At 44.5% G+C, this 19,078-nt stretch overlaps 8 protein-coding genes and 1 pseudogene across 13 annotated transcripts; 5 read left to right on the top strand and 4 right to left on the bottom strand.

The window, feature by feature from the left end:
- Positions 1-459: 459 nt before the first annotated feature.
- LOC110187222 (conserved oligomeric Golgi complex subunit 5 pseudogene) lies at positions 460-1,999 on the top strand (annotated as a pseudogene). The gene is made up of 3 exons (XR_015272164.1): positions 460-817; positions 924-1,338; positions 1,398-1,999. The product of XR_015272164.1 is annotated as a conserved oligomeric Golgi complex subunit 5 pseudogene (transcript).
- A 653-nt stretch (positions 2,000-2,652) lies between these two features.
- Positions 2,653-5,787, top strand: cass (apoptosis inhibitor cassowary). 2 transcript variants are annotated; one of them, XM_086834905.1, is made up of 8 exons: positions 2,679-2,931; positions 3,038-3,199; positions 3,408-3,941; positions 4,002-4,202; positions 4,261-4,463; positions 4,524-4,710; positions 4,767-5,012; positions 5,075-5,787. In XM_086834905.1, exons 1-7 carry the CDS (start codon positions 2,863-2,865, stop codon positions 5,010-5,012), a joined length of 1,602 nt encoding a protein of 533 aa, XP_086691031.1. In that variant the 5' UTR covers positions 2,679-2,862; the 3' UTR covers positions 5,075-5,787. The 2 variants fall into 2 exon arrangements, with proteins under 2 accessions (XP_020812283.2, XP_086691031.1); XM_020956624.2 differs by having other exon boundaries at positions 2,653-2,931; positions 4,767-5,787.
- Positions 5,788-6,400: 613 nt separating this feature from the next.
- Positions 6,401-7,796, bottom strand: Sgt (small glutamine-rich tetratricopeptide containing protein). The gene has a single exon (XM_020956609.2). It carries the CDS (start codon positions 7,665-7,667, stop codon positions 6,582-6,584), a length of 1,086 nt encoding a protein of 361 aa, XP_020812268.2. The 5' UTR covers positions 7,668-7,796; the 3' UTR covers positions 6,401-6,581.
- LOC110187246 (histidine protein methyltransferase 1 homolog) lies at positions 7,775-8,999 on the top strand. The gene is made up of 2 exons (XM_020956643.2): positions 7,775-8,492; positions 8,551-8,999. The coding sequence occupies exons 1-2, from the start codon at positions 7,983-7,985 to the stop codon at positions 8,965-8,967; spliced, it is 927 nt and encodes a 308-aa protein (XP_020812302.2). The 5' UTR covers positions 7,775-7,982; the 3' UTR covers positions 8,968-8,999.
- Positions 9,000-9,072: 73 nt separating this feature from the next.
- On the top strand, positions 9,073-14,112 carry GABPI (zinc finger DHHC-type palmitoyltransferase GABPI). 4 transcript variants are annotated; one of them, XR_015272163.1, is made up of 7 exons: positions 9,073-9,200; positions 9,419-9,548; positions 9,605-10,492; positions 10,556-10,869; positions 10,961-11,113; positions 11,167-12,152; positions 12,245-14,112. XR_015272163.1 is itself a non-coding variant. In XM_086834907.1 (4 exons), the coding sequence occupies exons 3-4, from the start codon at positions 9,648-9,650 to the stop codon at positions 10,737-10,739; spliced, it is 1,029 nt and encodes a 342-aa protein (XP_086691033.1). In that variant the 5' UTR covers positions 9,073-9,200; positions 9,419-9,548; positions 9,605-9,647; the 3' UTR covers positions 10,740-10,965. The 4 variants fall into 4 exon arrangements, 2 of the variants coding, with proteins under 2 accessions (XP_086691033.1, XP_086691032.1); XR_015272162.1 differs by having other exon boundaries at positions 9,157-9,548; XM_086834907.1 differs by lacking the exons at positions 11,167-12,152; positions 12,245-14,112 and having other exon boundaries at positions 10,556-10,965.
- Positions 10,649-13,893, bottom strand: LOC110187241 (uncharacterized). The gene is made up of 5 exons (XM_020956639.2): positions 13,672-13,893; positions 12,195-13,555; positions 11,750-12,140; positions 11,177-11,700; positions 10,649-11,117 (listed from the first exon to the last, which is right to left on the bottom strand). Exons 1-5 carry the CDS (start codon positions 13,891-13,893, stop codon positions 10,967-10,969), a joined length of 2,649 nt encoding a protein of 882 aa, XP_020812298.2. The 3' UTR covers positions 10,649-10,966.
- Positions 14,113-14,115: 3 nt separating the features above from the next.
- On the bottom strand, positions 14,116-15,765 carry SerRS (Seryl-tRNA synthetase). The gene has a single exon (XM_020956640.2). It carries the CDS (start codon positions 15,763-15,765, stop codon positions 14,263-14,265), a length of 1,503 nt encoding a protein of 500 aa, XP_020812299.2. The 3' UTR covers positions 14,116-14,262.
- A 357-nt stretch (positions 15,766-16,122) lies between these two features.
- LOC110187245 (uncharacterized) lies at positions 16,123-17,651 on the top strand. Its single transcript, XM_020956642.2, has one exon. The coding sequence runs from the start codon at positions 16,370-16,372 to the stop codon at positions 17,477-17,479; it is 1,110 nt and encodes a 369-aa protein (XP_020812301.1). The 5' UTR covers positions 16,123-16,369; the 3' UTR covers positions 17,480-17,651.
- cnir (cornichon-like protein) lies at positions 17,503-18,645 on the bottom strand. The gene is made up of 3 exons (XM_020956645.2): positions 18,453-18,645; positions 18,076-18,398; positions 17,503-18,011 (listed from the first exon to the last, which is right to left on the bottom strand). Exons 1-3 carry the CDS (start codon positions 18,528-18,530, stop codon positions 17,939-17,941), a joined length of 474 nt encoding a protein of 157 aa, XP_020812304.1. The 5' UTR covers positions 18,531-18,645; the 3' UTR covers positions 17,503-17,938.
- Between the last annotated feature and the right edge of the window lie 433 nt (positions 18,646-19,078).

Raw genomic sequence — 19,078 nt, 5'->3', positions numbered from 1 at the left:
TAAAATTGATCAACAATGCATTAATTTAAGATCAGAAACTTAATTTTTTAATTTTTTGACAATTGTAGTGATGTAAAATCGCTTCAAAAAATATTGAAAAACAAGAAATATTACCAATATATTCAACGACCTAAAAGAATAGGAAATCCTGATTGAATTTAATATTAAATTAAGCAAATTAATATTTTTAATAAATATTTTCAAAAAATGTTGAAGATGTATGAGAATGCATACATTTTCTAGAGGAAATGACCGAAAATATCGTATATGCTATTTGTATGGAAGCACTTGTTTTAAGCTTCCTGTATTTTCAGTCATTTAGTCGTATAGGGCATTCTGATTGAATTTAAAGCTCAGAAAATTCATTTTTGTATAATTTTTTGATAATTTGTTTAAGGGAATACCCTTATTAAATTTTGAAGATGTATGTATTAATATTGTTTTCCAGAGGAAAGGACTGAAAATATCGTATAAGCAATTTGATTTATTCAGTTATATAAGAGTACACAACAAAAGAATAAAATTACAAACAACAAATAAGTTTTTAGGCAAAGTACTGAACACCGAATACCACCATCAATGTTTTTCCACCTCTATCCGGGATAGATATCGTTGCTTTTTAGAACTCCCAGTCATGGTCACACTTTCTATCCCCATTTTGCTTGCAGCCTTCGTAAAAAAAAGGTGTAGTATTAATTGCAAACAGAACGTTGTGACTATTTAAGTGGTTTAACTATTGGCTAAGATGATGGACAACATTCAGCGACTGTGCAAATGTTACGAGATTCTCTCTGCGGCAGGCGACAAAATATCTGAGGTAAGCCGCCATTGCAAAAGAAAACGGTACCCCGCCGAAACGTGCCGGGAGGGAATGTGTTGAAGTAATGTCTCACTAATATATGTATTTGTTTGTTTTTTTACAGCATGTGGAGGAATACAAGGAGATACTTAAGGCCGTGAAGGGAGAAGCGTCTTGCAGCACAGTTTATCGCCCACACGCAATGTGAGCAAGTCGACCAGGCAAAACTCCCCAGCTGACCACCATGTAGAACTTTCGGGACAAATTCTGAAAGTCCCCGCACTGACTGCCCAATGATGAGCTCTATGAGACTTCGCACGCAGATCAAGCTGCATAAGACTGCCCTACAGCAGATCAACCAATTTGGTTATACCTCGGAGTCCTCGGGCCAGTGCATACCGCAGAAGTGGGTTATGTCAGCTAGTGTGCTGCTAACCTGTGGACAACCTTATACGATGGGCTTTCACTGAATTAAGCGCTGCCACGATCTATTCCCGTCCCACTGACAGGTTGTCCACTACGGGTCCCTCAATCTACAGGTGGGTTTGATGGCTATCTCTCGGAATTTGGCTAAGATACAATCTTTTATATCCCCCAGGAAGTCATTAACCGTTCAACACCAAGTGTGGCCACGAGCTCTGTGCTCAGAGGGAAGGCAGCGTTTGAAGCAGGATTGCCAGCATATGGAACATGCGTTAAAAGCCCTTTTTCTAAATCTGGCTGAGCTCGGAAAGCCTTCGCGTCTGCTAAGAGCCATGTCACTACTGATCGTTCCAACGCCGCAGGAGATGGGGAAGCAGACAATCGGAGAGGACTCCCTTGTGCCCAGTTATATTGTATTACTATTGCTCTTTGGACATGCTGGAGCAGACCTACAGTCGCCGCATACTACCGCCAACTGGTCGAATGAGCGATTGATCGAATGGCTGGATGGTCATACGGCTGAACGGGAGAAGCTGGAGCTCATCTCGGGTGCACTGCAGCGGTATCGGGACAATGCCAGGCGCAAAAATATCCAGCAGTATGACGAGGTGTATCCCATGATGGTGGAATACTTTGAACAGGCCTTGAATGCTATTCCATAAAATATTATTTTAACGTATTTTAAATATGTATATTTTAATTTAGTTACAATATAATTATTTAATTTGCTACAAAATCGTATTAAAAAAATATTACAGCTTATTATTATACATAAAAGCATTCTTTTTAAAATAAATTTAAAAAAAAAGAAAAAATCCTTACTTTGGGAAGCCGAAGTTTGTGTACCCTTGAAGTTAGCAATCAGTCATATTTAAAATTGATCAACAATGCATTAATTTAAGATCATTGTAGTGACAATCATTGACAATTGTAGTGATGTAAAATCGCTTCAAAAAATATTGAAAAACAAGAAATATTACCAATATATTCAACGACCTAAAAGAATAGGAAATCCTGATTGAATTTAATATTAAATTAAGCAAATTAATATTTTTAATAAATATTTTCAAAAAATGTTGAAGATGTATGAGAATGCATACATTTTCTAGAGGAAATGACCGAAAATATCGTATATGCTATTTGTATGGAAGCACTTGTTTTAAGCTTCCTGTATTTTCAGTCATTTAGTCGATTAGAGATTTCTGATTAAATTTAAAACTAAGAAAATTAAGTTTTGTATAAATTTATGATAATTTGTTTAAGGGAATACCCTTATTAAGTTTTGAAGATGTATGTATTAATATTTTTTCCAGAGGAAAGGACTGAAAATATCGTATAAGCAATTTGATTTATTCAGTTATATTAGATTACACAACAAAAAAATAAGAATACAAAAATTAAATAAATTAGTAAGCAAAGTATCGTAATAGCTGAACACCGAATACCACTACTAATATTTTTCCACCTCTATCCGGGATAGAAATATCGTTGCTTTTTAGCTTTGGTCACACTTTAGATCACCATTTTGTTAGCTGCCTACGTAAAAAACGCTGTCAGTTCGGTTTATCAAAGAAAAGTATAGAATTAATTGCAAACAGAACGTTGTGACTATTTAACTAGTTTAACTATTGGTTGAGACGATGGACAACATTGAGCGACTGTACAAATGCTACGAGATTCTCTCTGAGGCAGGCGACAAAATATCTGAGGTAAGCCGCCATTGCAAAAGAAAACGGTACCCCGCCGAAACGTGCCGGGAGGGAATGTGTTGGAGTAATGTCTCACTAATATATGTATGTGTTTGTTTTTTTACAGCATGTGGAGGAATACAAGGAGATACTTAAGGCCGTGAAAGGCTCGTCAAAAGAGAAGCGTCTTGCATCACAGTTTATCGGAAACTTCTTTAAGCATTTTCCGGATCTGGCTGACACAGCCATCGATGCACAGTTTGATTTATGCGAAGATGACGACACACAGGTGGGTGGATTTGGTCTACTAAAAAGTTATTTGTACCTATGCAGGTAGAAGAGAATTTCCTCAAAAAATTAGGGTGAAACGTTTATCTATCCCGTATGGCTCAGTTTAAAGTTCAAATGTATATCACTAAAAATCTCTTCACTATACCACCTGCTGTCATAGAAACCAATTAGCAGCTAGCTAAATATTAACTCTTATATTGCTATAGATCCGTCGTCAGGCCATCAAGGATCTGCCGAAACTATGTCAAGGAAATGCTGAAGCCACCACCCGTGTGGGTGACACTCTAGCTCAGCTGCTCATCCTAGACGATCCAAGTGAGCTGCAGCAGGTCAACAACTCGCTGCTGAGCATTATCAAGCTAGACACGAAGAGTTCCGTGACCGGGCTGTTCCAACAGATCACCACGGGCGATGAGACAACCAGGGAGCGTTGCTTTAAGTTCATTGCCACCAAACTGCTCACCATGGGCCCCACAGTTATTACCAAGGAGATCGAGGATTATATTGTTGAAGAGATCAAGAAGGCGCTACAGGATGTCACCGCCGACGAGTTCCATCTTTGCATGACCATTTTGGGAGCCACAAAGCTGGGTACAACCATCACTGGACACGCTGAACTTGTTAAGCTGGCCACCGAGCAAGCCGAACTCAATAACACAGACACGGATATCATTGCCGTAGACGATGAAGTTGTGGAGAGATTTATTCAGTGTGCTACGGCAGCGGCTCCTTACTTCTCTGTAAGTGTTTCTTTTTAATTTTAGTTCCTGGCAAATCTAATCTGTGGCTATATTTAAAAGAAAACCATAAAATCGACGGCATTCGTGGCCCACGTTTGCGATAAACTGCTGCCCATCAAGACCTGGAACATGATTGCAACTGCAGTCTCCCAAGATCAAATACAACTGCGACTACTTAAGGTGTTTGCTGAGATAATAGCCAACACAGACAAGCTGGATAATGCCAGTGAGCGCATTAATGCAGTCTACAATGTATTACTTGTGAGTTATCTTTCGGTTCTAATGGCTTATCTAAATAATAATGAATGCTTTTTTCTAGGAGTACATGCCCTTGCCGAAGCTGAGCGATGAGGATTTGGGTGATACACCGCCCTCGTTTCAGTTTTCGCATGCCGAGTGCTTACTGTACGCTCTGCACACGCTGGGCAAGAATCATCCAACTAGTTTAAGTTTCGTCGAGGACGCAGAGAAGCTGAAAGACTTTCGGGCTAGATTGCAATATCTCGCCAGGGGAACACAGGGGTAGGTCCATATAAAAATAAGACTAGAATATTAGTTTATTTACTTAAAATCGTCTTGCAGTTATATTAAGAAGCTGGAGGAGGCTTTAAAGGGCAAGTCGGCGGAGGAGCTAAAGTCGGAGGAGAACCAACTGAAGCAGACGGCACTAAAGACCACTTCGAATATTAACGTATTGATTCGCGATTTGTTCCACTCGCCGCCCATTTTCAAACATGATATTGTCCTCTCCTGGATAGTGCCAAAAGCGGTATGAGTCTGCTATAAAATATCTCCCAACTTTTTCTATATCTTTTACATTTGCAGACAAAGCTGGGCAAGCGCCACGCACCTATCACTTTTGGTGACAAAGCCGTCGCTAATAGTAAGGAGAAGGAGCAGGATCAGGAGAAAAAGGCACGGCCATCCAACGATCAGAAGTTCTACTCGCCGCCATCCGGAAAATATTCCAACAAAGTCAACCAGAACTATGGAAACAACAATAGGGCGAGACAGCGCGGCGGTGGCGGTGGCGGCGGAGGCTATAGGAATCGTCGTTTTAACAAATACTAAGTAAAGAATTGAGAAAAGAAAAGCAGCAGCAGTACGAGTACTTCACATGAATTTTGTCCTAGTCCGTAAACAAAACAAAAAAAAAACCATCCGAGATTAAGAGTCACTACTCTACGTCCAGAATATACGCTACTGCAATGATGCTGCGACTAGCAAGTAAGCAATCGAAGGGAAATATGCGAATCTACTTTTTCCAAAGACCCTCCCTGGTGAGTATGAAAATGGTTTTCCTAATAACTTTCTCCCCTTCGTTTACTTTCAGCGTACATTCACTTCAAAATAAAAGTGAATTCATCTTTCTCATAAAACACTCTTACATTGCTTTTATTTTTTCGCAAAGAACGTTATTTGCCACAATTATTGGCGTGACAATCTTTTTAATTGTGTCACGCACCCCGTTCATTCTGCTCCTTCCTTCTCAAAAAGAGCGCTGGCATTGTTTTAAACTTAAATCACGTTCCATCACTCTCGATCTGTCAAATGCATAAATATAAGATTATAACGATAACCAGTTGAACAAACTTGCAATATTTACTATTCGTATAAAATAAAGCTCAAATGCAACGGATAAATATACATTTCTCAATTTCTCCACAAGAAGAAGTCGATGTAGCTGCGGAACGTCAAAACCATTCTTTGTTTTAACCACTAATTAGTTTTTATATTTTACTTGTAATCGAATCAATAATTGTACCACGTAGATATGCAAATCAGCAATAATCCACACAGAAACCATACATTTCTTGAACTCAATAAAAACGACATTTAAACGACACTTGCGGCTGGTGAATTTATATATTTAAGTGGATATTTAAAATGATTCTTCTAATTCATCTGAATGGATTGTTATAAGGTTAATGTACAATGTACAAGCAATATGGTAAAAAATCAGAGAACATTTGTAGAATTTTTAAAACAGTTTGTTTTTTGTATTTTTAATTTTGTTAATTTCTTGGCTTATTTTAATGGTACTACAATTGTAGTCGGAAACTAAAAAAAAACATTGGAGTCATTTCCGACCCTATATATTCTTGATCAGCATCAATAGCAGAATCAATATAGGTATGTTTGGGAGAAAAAAATTTTTACTCAATTTTTTTAAAATTTTATAAGGTGTTACATCGTAAAAATTCTCAATAAAATATACAAATTTTAAATTTTAAATTGAGTATGCAGATTTGTTAACCTATTAAAAACTAACACAGAAAAACGTTCCCATGCGATGTAATGTAAGCTTAATTTCTTTATTTTTATGATTTAATTTTTAATTATTTACTGCTCATTTCAAGGTCTTCTCAGACCTATGGAACTATACAAACTTTTTCCTGGATCATTATGCAACCAAGTTTAATACACGCAAAATACAAAAAATAATGGAAACAAGGAAGTGTTTTTAATGAATGTATATATTTATTACGTTCAATAAAAATATATATATATTTATGTATGTGTAATAGAAGCCTTTTAAACATTAAAAATACAGTTATTATAGTTTCCAGCCTAAACAAACTTAATCTGTGTGTCTATGTGTGTTTCCTCCGGTCTTTCTGGCTGGCATCTCTCACCCGACTAGATGCTCGGCGGAGGTTGATTGCCCGGCTGCTGGCCTCCATTGCCGGGATTTGCATTCGGGGCACCGCCCTGCTGCTGGGCACCCACTAGCTGGCTGGCGAAGCTTTGGAACAGCTGCAGCATGTCGTTCGGCATTGTCGGAATCTGAGGCGGTGCGCCACCGGCGCCAGGAGCTGCTCCGCCGCCGCCAGGAGCTGCACCGCCGCCGCCAGGAGCTGCACCGCCGCCGCCATTCGGATTGCCCATTTGGGAAAACAACTGACCGATCGTATTCATCACCGTAGGATTCTGAGTCATCGACACTAATTGCTCCAGATCAAGTTCAGCGTTGCTGAATAGATTTCGCATCGTGGGATTGGCCAGCATGGCATTGAGTCCGTCCGCCAGGTGCGACAGCTGCGGCGGCTGGTTTCTGGCATTCCTGGCCACCTCCAAATTGTTCCTGAAGTCCGCATTGTCCGGTTCCAGCTCGATGGCCTTGCCATACGCCTGCTCGGCCTCCGCGAACTTGCCCATGTTGGAGTAGGCCACGCCCAGGCGACAGTACGCCTTGCTGTAGTTTGCGTTATACAGCAGCGCGGACTTGCAATCGGTGACGGCCCGTTCATTATCACCGAGGCGGATGTGAGCCGCCGCACGATTGCAGTAAAATATCGGGTTCTTCGGGTCAAAGGCTATAGCACGGTTGTACTGCAGCAGGGCCTCGTTATACTTGCACTCCTTCATCAGGCGGTTGCCCTCGTTCTTGATGGAGTCGGCCAGGGCCAAAGATTCCGGATTGCGCTCGATGTACAGCGACTGGAAGAGCTCGAACATGTCAATGTTTTTGGGGGCGCCAACGCCGCTGCTACCGCTAGGGGTCGCATCACCGCCCGGTGCGCTTCCAGTGCTACTCTGTGTTGTGGCTTCCACCTGAGCGGAGTCCTGCGACTGGTCCACATCATCTCCTACGTCGAAAGCCGCTTGCAGACACTGGATCGCCACCTCGATGCTCTCGCTCTGGTCTGGCGACATCACGTCCACCTGCTTTTTCAGATAGTCGATGAAGCTCCGCACAAAGCTCTGCTGCACTGCGTCCGGCATTTTCGTATATTATATTTCCAAATGCTAGTAAAGGTAAATGTGATTAGGCGAAATGTGAGTGTTAGAGCTGGGCAATGAAAAACCTCGTTGCGAGGATTTATGCCTCTGTGTCATGTGGTCACACTAATTAGCCTGACGGCATCTCTCAAGTCTCGAGGGGGTTGCCATACATTTCGTGGAAAATCGATATCGATACCAAAACAACGGGTGGTCAATGTTAAAAGCGTGGTTTCTCCGGCAGCTGATTTGTTATTAGTTTTAAAATTTGATTTCTACCATTGTATGTCCAACAGGGCATAGGAACAGCTCTTAAAAATGTTCAAGTTTAATTTTGACGTAGAAGCTGAGTCCTCTTCCGATCTAGAGGCCGTTAAAAGTCCCTTTGTTGACAAAAAAGAAGGTCATAGTGAGGAACTTGAGGCGAATGAAATCCAGATTATAGAGTGGTACCAGGCAGAGAGAGTAAAACCAATAGATAACTTAATACCCACACTCGACTTCTACGAACTGAATGCCAAAGAAAGAGAAGTGGGTAAGGCCAGGATACGACACCTTGTGGCCGGGTTTCTCCTAGAGGACATAAAAGCTCAAACTCATCTCGATATCAAGAAAGCGGAAGAAAGCCATTCGGATCTCATTGCCGGGGTCTACGAAGGCGGCGCCAAGATCTGGGAGTGCACCGACGACTTACTTACTTACCTAGCCGGGAAATATGAGGATGATACGTTTTGGAAAGGCAAACGAGTGCTAGACTTGGGCTGTGGCTCCGGATTGCTGGGCATCTATGCCATAAAAATGGGTGCTCAAGTCGATTTTCAGGACTATGTAAGTCACATTTCAACATTTAACGTTATATCCCTTTAATGTATCAAGTATATTTCAGAACAAAGATGTCTTGGAATACATTACCTATCCAAATATACTGCTCAATGTCGATGAAACTCTTGCTGATGAACAGAAGTTGGAATTTTTGGAAAACAAAACTAGTTTATATGCCGGCGACTGGTCTCATTTTGCAGTTCTGACCAAGGACCTGGATAAATATGACTTAATTCTGACCTCGGAGACCATTTACAATATAGACAACCAGGAGAAGCTGTTGGAAACCTTTGCTGGTCGCCTCAAACCAGATGGAATCGTTCTAGTCGCTGCAAAATCTCATTATTTTGGTGTGGGTGGCGGTATGGAACAGTTTACAGATAAAATAAAATTGGGAAAGGTTTTCCAAACTGAAAATGTGTGGCAGGCAGAGGAAAACTTAAAGAGAGGGATTCTGCAGTTGAAGTTTAAAGAAAGTTAGCGTTTAATACATTTATTTAAATGAAAGCCCTTTTACTTTTGCGTGTTTTAATTATGTTTTTGATTAAACAGTTACTCGGACTGGCAGCAATTCATTCGATAAATTGTCGGTGTCAGTACGATACACCCTGCAACAGGGTGTCAACTAGAGATGCAAAAACATCGTTGTACTCACTATCGATGTTTTTGCATCTCTAGTGCCAACAGTCAGCTGATATTGTTTTCCGACAAACTGTGAGTGCTCATATAAAACAAAGAAAATGTCTATTATCGGCGCTGTAAATGGCTGTTAAAACTCTTCTCCAGAATGAGTGCGGTGTGCCTTTATCTAATCTAAACTGTTTCCCATACACGCTGCTTGGATCATTACAAAAACCACTCCTTAATTCAAACGCCGCTGGTCTAATCGATGTTCCTTATGTCTGCCGGTTCCGGCGATTTTGTGTCTGCAGCCCGGAGACTGGAGCACGAAGAGGCCAGTTCTGGTACCAGTAGAGCTCTGTGCTGCTGTGAGTACGTCGCGTGTTCCCATCTCCTAGGATGCTGTTGTAACTGCGAGGACTTTGACTTGGTGTGCACAAGGTACGGGCAAACTGAAGTATCTACTGTATCTAATTCGTTATCCCCTGCCCAATCAGACTCGTCACCTGCCGGTCCATTGATAGAAGAAACATAGACGGCATGCTGATTGCCTTCCAGGACCGGTTGCGCCTTCCTTGGCGCGGTGGGGCCAAGCGAATCTCGCCGGCAGCAGTGGCCCCCGCGTTCATTGTCCCCCTAATGCTAGGCTTGGCCACTCTGAATTCCAAGACAGCAGTGGTGATTATGCTCACCCTTGTCGGCTTCACCGTATGGGGCATGCAGGTGGCCAAGCGGACAGCTACGCGGACTAACTTCTTTCTGAGCTGGGTTGTCTTCTCCGTGATCTACATGATCATAATATTTGAGTTCCAAGTGCCACTGCTGGAGCTGGCTCCCGAGGAAAACTACGCCCTGATGTTTTTCTCGTGCGCTGCCCTATACTGTCTCTACTCGACAAAAGCTCTCTCATCGTTAAATCTAGTCTCTGCGCAATATGGGACTACACCCAAGGATGAGCTGCCTGGAATTGCGGAGGCTTCTAGCGGGGAGGAACAGGCGGAGGCGCAGATAACTCTTCAAATGGAGAGTGTTCTTGATGACGACGATGTGGTCGATGCAGACTCCTCTGAGAGAGCGGGCTTGATGCACGGACAGCCCAACATCTGCGAGAGCTGCCGGAAGGTGACTCCCAGGCGAGCCTACCACTGTCCCATCTGCGGCACCTGTGTGAAGAGGCGGGATCACCACAGCTACTGGCTCAATTGCTGCATTGGTGAACGGAATTATGTGTGGTACATCTGTGGACTGGTATTGTCAGAGATTGCACTGCTGCTGGGCGCAAACTTAACCCTTACATCAATATGCCATCCCTTTATGGTGGTGCGACCCCTGGGCTATCCCATCTTGTTGCCCGACGACTGCAGCGAGGTGTTTGAGAGCTTTGAGTGAGTATAAATTTATTTAAATTATATGGAAAGCTCAAGTTTTGAGTGACTAATTCCTCGTAGGCTCGGCATTTCATTTGTGGTGGCCTGCTATGCCCTGCTTATATCCGGCTACATCGCCTTTATCCTAGCCCGACAGGCATACTTGTGGTGGAAGGGTTCCACCCTGCACGAATACAAACGCTCTACGCATGCCGGTGGCCGGGGCAACCGTATATTAAGCCTATGGCGAGCCATACTAAAGTGAGCCATGCCTGGCAATAACCAAAAAGTAAAAAAAAAGCAAGAGCACAAAAAAGCTTTTCGCGCATAATACTATAAAGTATTTCACTCTCAACGCTATTCTTAGTAGTTGTACTTAGCCGTAGCGCTTTAAGGTCGGTAAAAGCCATTTTAAAATTTATTACAAACTAATATTATGAAACCAAAACAAAAAGTGGAATGAATAAAACCAAAATTAAACTATAGCCTAATTTACCACAAGCTATCCTCCCTGGGCTTGTAATCAGGCAGGAGCTCCCAGATCTTCAGGCGCCATCGCTGTCGTCGCTCTTCCGTTTCCTTCTCGATCTTCAGGATCTGTGGCAGACGTCGCCAGCAGTCCAGGACCTTCCACTTCAGGTGCCTAAATTGAGACACAAAGATTAATACATTTACTTAAAGATTTCTTTAAGGAACACCTACCAATCGTGATGAGAGAGCGCCTGCCTCGTCTTAGTGTCTTCGATCATCCGACTATGCGTTGTGTACTTAAGCCATCTGCCGAACCAGTGCTCCATGGCATGAAGAGCGTTCCAATCTATAGCCACTTGCATCTTGCTTCGCTCATTCTGCGCATACAGCATCCAGGCAAAGAGGGCGCGACGTTTGACGATTCTATGCCAGCACATCTTAGCCCGGACCATCTTCTCACGTTGCTTGTAGGCCGTATAGTTACGCCACGACTGAAAGGCGTTCTTCTTGTACATCTGCCTTCGGAACTCCTCGCTCCTGACAAGATTCTCGCGCTTCCGCTGCAGCAGACGCTTGAAGCCCTCCATACCGATGCGACGGAGCAGCAGGCGACGGCTGAACTCCACAGCCTTGCGCTGGTTCTCAATGAATCTTTGGCGTTCGCGCTCCTTCAACACCTTGGCCATTTTCTCTTGACGACGTTTTTCCTTGAGGACCTCGATTCTAAGGCGCTTGGCTTCCTCATCTTCCTGGCGCTGAGGAGAAAGATATAATCAATCAACACAAATGTGAATGAGTACCAACCTTTGCCTCTTCAAGAGCCGCCTTGGCCGCCTCTCGTTCGGCATCTGCCTGGGCCCGTCTCTGACGAGCCTGTTCGTGGCGCACACTTCGTTCCATGGCCCGCTCCTGCATGTGCTGCAAGAAGCGTGGTTGCAGCAGTGCCTTGCCCTGAAGTCGGGCCATCTCCTCGTCGTCTGCATCACGCAGACTGCCGATCAGCTGCAGACACTTGGCCTTAGCCTTCGCCTTGGGATCCCCGCAACGAATTACCGTCTTTAGCTCTTGCTTGAGATCCTCGCGAGCCTCCTTAGCCTCATCGCTAAGCTTATTCAGCTTCAGCTGCATAATGAGACGCTCTTGGCGCTCCAGCTTGATCCGCTGCAAGTCAATGATGTCTTGCTGAACTTTGAGTCTATGTGGAGAGGTAATTTATTACACAATTAATTAAATTTTTCATTAATCTTACTTATTCTTGAACTGTTTGGCCATCTTCACGGCATCTTCTCGTTTCTCCAGGCATTTCTGTGTGATCTTGTTGGCTTCGGCGGCAGCGTCTGTGGCTTGGGTTGTGCGCTGACGCTTTTTCTCCTGCCGGACCTTGTCCAAAAACGCATTGATCTTATGAACACGATTGTCCCGCGATTGGCTGATCTGTCCCTGCTCCCGCTCAATCTTTTCGAGCGTTGTGAAATGGATCCACTTGAGGAAGTACTTGCGCATCATCACCAACTCGGTGTTTGCCCTGGCCTGGAACAGCTTGTCGATGATCTTCTGCTTCTCATGTGTGGGCGCCTCACCCAATTCATCTTCGTTGTCGCTGGACCCAAGCTCCGGGAGTTCTGGTTCTTTGGGCTTCACCACCACCTTGGGAAGTTCAATGCGGCGAATGACCAAGGCTTCAGGTTCGGGTTCTGGCTCTGGATCTGACTCCCCTCCAATGGGATAGGTGCTCGGCGTTGGAGCCTTTTTTTGAGGTAGCTGAAACTGCACGTGCTTTGTGGCAGTGGGCAAATCCTTGTCCAGCTGCTCGTTCTGCTCCTCGGCTGCCTCCAGCTGGAGTTCGTAGAGGGCTTCCTCGGCCAGATCAGAAATCACAGAGTCTATGCCGTCGCTGGTGTTTGAGCAAGTAGACGATTCCCTCTGCAGTTGCGGCGGATTCCCCTCCTGAGGTTGTTCCTGCTTGTTCTCCTCCTGCAGCTCCTCCTCGTGCCGAACAGTGCGAACATGGAGCATCTGACGCTCGGCTGCAGCTCGCATGGGACGGAAGAACTCTTCCGTTGAAGTCAACGGACTGGGAGTACGACACCGCAGTAGCTTTGCCTTGCTCTCATCCGCCTGAACTTGCTTGGCGAAGTTTCGATACTCAAGGCAGTCGAAGGATATCGCCTGCTCGTCCTTGAACGCTGGCAGCTCCATTGCCAGAGCCTGCTGCTCCGCCGTCCAATCGTGATCCATGTCTGCTTCCCTTTCCGGTTCCGGTCTCAGTTGCCTTATCAGACTCTTGGTGGCCGCTGCCTTGGTTTTGGCACACATTTGAGTCATCTGACCCAAGGCCTGGACGGGAGTGTTGTAGAAGTTGTCTATATGTTGGGCTGCCTGGGAGAGACTCTGGACTAGGGGCTTGTTATTCAGCTTGAAGTCTGGCTTGGTGGGCGGCACCTTGTGCGACTTGCTTCGCTGAAACTGCCTGGCCAGTTGCTGGCGAAACTTTTCCAACTGGTTGTCAACGAAGCGCTGCTCTACCTCAAGGTTGTGCGCCTTGGTGGCTTCCAAAGTGCTGCCATGGGCCATTGTGGCCAGCGGTAGCTTGTGTGGTATTTTCTGAAACTATTAACAGAATTTTTTTTAATGGTAAATACATGTTATTTGATAATTTAGTTTTCATTTAATCTAACTTTATGAATTTTAATTTTTTGAAAGTTTCAGAAGCATTAATCACTCACCATCTTATGCCGCATATCCATAATTACACTAGGGTTCAGCTGCTTGGGCTCATCGCCTTCGATCAATAAGCGCTCCTGTCGTTTGTCCACATAATCCACCTCGAAAAACCGCCGCACTGCATCCGTCTTCAGGCCCAGAGGATTGGCCTGTTGATGCCGCTTGCGAATGCGATCCCAGCGGGTGTCCTTATTCAGCTTCTCTCGACGTTTTAAATTCGACATTTTATTTAAATATTTTATTAAATTCAGCTATTAATATATCTAGTTCCTTAAAATCGGTAACGATTTAAATGGAGAGGAAAATTTTCATAAACAAATTGAAAATGTTGACTTGGCAACCAAAACTACCGGCCGGAGAAAAGCAACCCCTGTTAGCATACATATTCAAATCCTTTGTCATATATAATAATCGTCAAATAATAACCAAGCAAGAAAACCAAATTGTTATGCATTCGAAGCTAAGCTTAATCCAGTTTAATCTGTATAAAGTTTATATAAATGCCATAAATATTAGTTAAGTGGATAGGTAACAAGAATTTTGGGGACTGCAAGCTTAGTTTAGCAATTTAAGTTGAGTGGACGACTTCAGTTCTAGCCAGCAGCTGGATCCTTCTTGGCCTTGTCCTTCTTGCCCTTTTGTTTTTCGGCGGCAGCAGCCAGCTCCAGATCAATAGGGGCTGGCTTGACGAACGGAATCTCATCTTGGAACTTGGCCGGCATGTACTTCTTCAATGGCTCCGGCACCTTGATGCCCGTCTCAGTCTGATGCGTCTCCAAGATGGCGCAAATGACGCGAGTGGCAGCGCACATTGTGGCATTCAGCATGTGCACGTAGTCCACGGCGGCGTTCATCTTCTTGGTCTGGCCATAACGCACCAGAAGGCGACGTGCCTGGTAATCCAGGCAATTAGAGCAGGAGACCAGCTCCCTGTAGGCTCCGCTGCCGCCGAACCAGGCCTCCAGATCCAGCTTCTTGGATGCGGCATGATTGAGTGCTCCAGAAACGATGTTCACCACGCGGTACGGAATGCCCAGCGTCTGGCAGAACTGCTCGGCATTGCCGATCATCTCGTCCATCATTTCCCAGGACTTATTGTCGTGCGGCGAGGTGAGTACGAACTGTTCCACCTTCTCGAACTGATGCACGCGGAAAATGCCGCGCGTATCCCGTCCATGGGAACCCACCTCCTGCCTGAAGCAAGTGGACAATCCAGCGTATTTAATGGGAAGCGAAGCCTCTGGTAGCCACTCGTCGCGGTGGTAGGCGGCAATAGGCTGCTCAGAGGTGGCAATGAGGTACTTCTCATCCACGCCCACTTCCTCGGCCTTCTCACTGCCCTTGCCCACCACCTTGTAGAGCTCCTCGTCGAACTGTGAGAGCTGGGCCACCTCCTGCATAACCTCCTTGCGCATGAAGAAAGGCGTGTAGAGAGGTACGTAGTTTCGTTCGTATAGCAAATGCAGGGCGTACTGGATGAGTGCCTGCTCCAGAAAGACAGCGGCTCCGGTCAGGAAATAGCCACGACCGCCCGAAACCACGGCTCCCTTTTCGGCGTTCATGCCGTCAATCATCACGATAAGGTCCACATGCGAGTATTTGCCGCGCTTCGTACAATCGCCGAAGGTCCTCTCCACACGGTTCTCCTCCTCGTCGTTCGACACCGGCACCGACTCGTGGAGGTGGTTGCCCACCTCCCTGAGGGCCGTGTTTCTGGCCTGTTCCGCCAGCTCGAGTGTCTTTTGATTCACCGCCATGGCGTCGTCAATAAGCACACGGAGTTGCTTAATCTGACTCACCGTCAGAGGCTGCAGGGTCTCGGCTACGATCTCCGAAAGGTTGATGTCCGCTGGCGGATCCTCGCTCATGGCCCCCACCGGCTCCTTCTTCTTCATCTTCTCGCCGATGACCTTGCTGCAGATGTTCTTCACCTTGTTGAAGTTGTCGGCCTGGTGCCGGCATTGACGCCACTCCAAGTCCTTGTTGATGACGGTGTCCACCAGCGCCACATCCTTGAAGCGTTTCTTCTGGTTATCGCGCACGGCATCGGGATTGCCGCCCTTGTCTCCGCGAAACAGATCCAAATCCAGAACCATTTTATATTAGATACGCTTTTCTATCTTTATAAATCTTTCACAACGTGGCTGGGTCTTTGCATCAGGCAGTGCTGTCAGAAATATTCGCTAAAATAGCTAGATTGATGGAAAGCAGCTAGAAATTGGCAATACAATTTTATTAGAACTGCTACAAAAATAAAAACAAGAATTGAGAACATAGGAATATGGAATATTTTTGGAAATACAAGATTAAATTATATTTCTTATATTAATTAACTTATTTTCTAACTTGTTTTGTTATGTAAAACTATTAAAAAATGTATGGGAATGATTTAGAAGTCAGAGTAATATTATTAGTAATAAATTGGCTAAAATGCCAACACTCACATCAACATCGGTTGGTAAGTCACGTCACCTGGTCACACCTTAATCGGCGCATCAGCTGTTTTAATTATACGAAATTTTTAAGCTTAATGTCTACTTATTTTATAAGTTAACGTTGCCATATTGATTTTGAATCAAATTAATGCGTATCCCGATAACAATCTGGTTGGGAAACAAATATTTCAAATGTTAAAATCGGCATAACTTTTTATTCGTCACAAAAATAACACTTTGAACGAATTTCCACGTAAAGTCAACGATGAGCTTCATTGACCAGGAAGTGACGGAGTTTCGGGCCAAATGTGAGAAGCAAGTGCCGCACACCAAAATCATCATTTGCTCCAGCTCGCTGATCCGGGTTGACATTTATCCGGAACGGCCCAATCGCTCGATGACAGTGTGCCTCCGCTTCCCGGAAGACTACCCGCATAGCACGTCCATCCTGGTGGAGCTGAAGAGTCGCGTCTACTCCGACAAGCTGCTGACCGAGCTCACTCGCCTAATTGATGACTATGCCGCCGATTTTCTGGGAAAGCCGCAGGCCCTAGTGGTCCTCGCCTTCGCGCAGCAGTATTTGACGGATAATCCGTTGTGCGTGTGTCTAGATGAGATCAAGCAGCTCAGGGCGGATGTGAAAGCACCCGGGATCTCAACGGAGAGCTTGTTGAAGCTTAAGCAGAAGAACGGAAGCGTGGAGCTGGTGGCCAAAGGAGGCCTCTACACCTACAGAGTCATAGCTGTCGTTCCCGAAAGCTATCCGATGCAGAGCGTGGAGCTGCGTGGTCAGGAGTCCAATCTTCCTGCCGTGCTGGTGAGGTACCTGAACGGCCAGTCTCGGGAGATAGCCCGCCAGTGCGTGGAGCCACCGATCCGAATCAGCAAGGAGGCTTTGGCCAATTTCAGGCCTGTTAGGAGCCTGCATCGTACCCTCAAGTTCTGCTTGGAGGCCACGCGGGACTTTCATATCGAACTATGCCCCATTTGTGATAATACAGTGTTGCCAGAGAATCCCAAGGATATCGAACTGGATGACAATTCAGACTCTTACATCGAGCGTGTCTACTGCGGTCACCTGTTTCACCAGGGGTGCCTTAAGAAATACCTGTCTGAGCCTCCGTTCCCCAAGGGGGGCAAATTATGCCCGGCCAAGCGCCGCCATCCGCGTTCTGATGCTCAGACCTACATGGGAAGACCCCCAGTCGCTCCCAGTGGTGGAACAGCGCCACCCAAGGCTCCGGAGGATTACGTGTGCGGTATTAAGCTGGCCCACGATCGCTGGGTCGTCAGTGTGAAGACGGCGGAGGCGCGCTGGGCCCAGAAACAGGCCCGCCAACGGGAGCTCGAGGAAGTGGTGGACTTCCTGCAATAACAGAGAGTTCAACTCGCAAGCTGTTTACTGTATATGGTTATGTATTTTGTGATTTATATTCGAATACGCTTATATTGCTAATGAAATAAATAAAATGAAGATGAAGTGCGACTAGGTTGGTGTTTTGGGAGCATCCTGTGTATCCTAATCACGCCATGTTCAAAAAATTAAACATACCGCAGTGTTAGTCTTTTGTTTTAACTTTAAGAGATTGGGATTGAGTTCACATACATATGTATATACCCTTTCGTGAAAAAATTACCTAAAAATAAAAATAAATATGTTCTAATTAATAATTTTTGGAAAGTAAAAGTAAACCAGTCTGCATTGGATTTGATTCCGAATTAGTTACGAAAGTAATTGTTCGGAACCAAAGACCAGGTGAAGGTTTAATAGTTGAGCTGTAGGGTTCATTATTGCGCTGGAAGCCCTTTGGGAGCCGGCTTATTTGGCTAAACTTCAGAAATCCGTGACTATTTCATCATCCTCATACCGCTTGATGGGATCCCCCTTGATCAGCGAAGAGATGAGGCTGCAAATGGAAGGGCAACGCATCTTAAATCAGTTCTGTGACTAGTTTGGATCGCCACACTCACCAGTACAGCGCCACAAAGAACATGACGAAGTAGTAACCCAGGTATATCATACAATTCCTCAAATGAACCTTCAGCAGGCCACGACTGTGTATATCCACTGGATCGTAGACGCCGAGGCTGTCGCGTCGCTGGCGGTGCATCTCGTAAAACAACCATACCACCATCGGCAGATTGAGCAGGAACATTATCCAGTGACCGCCCAGCAGTAGAAGAACGCAGAGCAGGGCGTGGGATCCGAACTTGGGTATGACCCAAAAGTTGAGTCGCCGGCAACACTCCTGGGCGTTCAAATAGTCACACTCCAGGTCAGCCAGTGTCAACACCTAGGCAAAGTTCAAACTAATTAAATTTTCTTCGAATGCAAAATCACAACTCACATAGTAAATAAGGAGCAGCAGAATGGCCCCATAGATTAAAAGGGTTATGCAAAACGTCGCTGTTTCGGGCAGAAACATAATTGAGGTTGAGATTTACTTTTTAATTTATAATTACGAGTTTTTCTTGTTTATGTTTACAAATCTTTTGGCATTGTTTTTCCCGTTTTGCCGATAACGGGGTATTATCGATAACGGCATACGGCTAAGAATATACCGATAAAAATACCAAAAAATCGTTTTAACGGATTTTTGATTTGATTTTAAAATTATCAGGCTTCTTATTACAGATTAAAGTTTTAAATATAATTTTATTTACCTTAAAGATTTTGCCCATTTTAAAGTTCTTGTTTTCAAAGATGTGTTTTAATTTACTATTATATTTTCTCCTGATGAAAATTACAAAATATTGAAATAATTTAACATATAATAATATAATAATATAATAATATCATGTGCTGTATATCTTAGTGTATTCTTGATTAGTCTCTAAAATAAAGGGAACACCACAGCGAATGCCCTGACCTGCGATAACCCCTATTTTTGGTACCATATGGATGTGCTCAGCATGCCTATAAAAGGCCTACACTCTTTCAATGAATCTTAGTCTTGTGTGAGAGTTTCAAGTG

This window comes from Drosophila serrata, unplaced genomic scaffold (assembly GCF_035046125.1).
Source record: "Drosophila serrata isolate PLE 108 unplaced genomic scaffold, ASM3504612v1 contig_275, whole genome shotgun sequence".
Classification (NCBI taxonomy): Eukaryota; Metazoa; Arthropoda; class Insecta; order Diptera; family Drosophilidae; genus Drosophila; species Drosophila serrata.
Note: the sequence above shows the minus strand (reverse complement) of the source record. Positions and strands in the feature narration are given on the sequence as shown.

Excerpts from the sequence above, each read along its gene's own strand:
- cass (XM_020956624.2), top strand. The coding sequence starts at position 2,863 with ATGGACAACATTGAGCGACTGTACAAATGCTACGAGATTCTCTCTGAG. Across the intron at positions 3,942-4,001 it reads CAGCGGCTCCTTACTTCTCT|AAAACCATAAAATCGACGGC; the intron begins GTAAGTGTTTCT and ends TATATTTAAAAG. Across the intron at positions 4,464-4,523 it reads CTCGCCAGGGGAACACAGGG|TTATATTAAGAAGCTGGAGG; the intron begins GTAGGTCCATAT and ends ATCGTCTTGCAG.
- Sgt (XM_020956609.2), bottom strand. The coding sequence starts at position 7,667 with ATGCCGGACGCAGTGCAGCAGAGCTTTGTGCGGAGCTTCATCGACTAT.
- LOC110187246 (XM_020956643.2), top strand. The coding sequence starts at position 7,983 with ATGTTCAAGTTTAATTTTGACGTAGAAGCTGAGTCCTCTTCCGATCTA. Across the intron at positions 8,493-8,550 it reads AAGTCGATTTTCAGGACTAT|AACAAAGATGTCTTGGAATA; the intron begins GTAAGTCACATT and ends AGTATATTTCAG.
- GABPI (XM_086834906.1), top strand. The coding sequence starts at position 9,376 with ATGTTCCTTATGTCTGCCGGTTCCGGCGATTTTGTGTCTGCAGCCCGG. Across the intron at positions 9,549-9,604 it reads TTTGACTTGGTGTGCACAAG|ACTCGTCACCTGCCGGTCCA; the intron begins GTACGGGCAAAC and ends CTGCCCAATCAG. Across the intron at positions 10,493-10,555 it reads GAGGTGTTTGAGAGCTTTGA|GCTCGGCATTTCATTTGTGG; the intron begins GTGAGTATAAAT and ends AATTCCTCGTAG.
- LOC110187241 (XM_020956639.2), bottom strand. The coding sequence starts at position 13,893 with ATGTCGAATTTAAAACGTCGAGAGAAGCTGAATAAGGACACCCGCTGG. Across the intron at positions 13,556-13,671 it reads TGGATATGCGGCATAAGATG|TTTCAGAAAATACCACACAA; the intron begins GTGAGTGATTAA and ends TTCTGTTAATAG. Across the intron at positions 11,118-11,176 it reads GCGCTCTCTCATCACGATTG|GCACCTGAAGTGGAAGGTCC; the intron begins GTAGGTGTTCCT and ends GTCTCAATTTAG.
- SerRS (XM_020956640.2), bottom strand. The coding sequence starts at position 15,765 with ATGGTTCTGGATTTGGATCTGTTTCGCGGAGACAAGGGCGGCAATCCC.
- LOC110187245 (XM_020956642.2), top strand. The coding sequence starts at position 16,370 with ATGAGCTTCATTGACCAGGAAGTGACGGAGTTTCGGGCCAAATGTGAG.
- cnir (XM_020956645.2), bottom strand. The coding sequence starts at position 18,530 with ATGTTTCTGCCCGAAACAGCGACGTTTTGCATAACCCTTTTAATCTAT. Across the intron at positions 18,399-18,452 it reads TGCTGCTCCTTATTTACTAT|GTGTTGACACTGGCTGACCT; the intron begins GTGAGTTGTGAT and ends AACTTTGCCTAG. Across the intron at positions 18,012-18,075 it reads TTCTTTGTGGCGCTGTACTG|CCTCATCTCTTCGCTGATCA; the intron begins GTGAGTGTGGCG and ends TTCCATTTGCAG.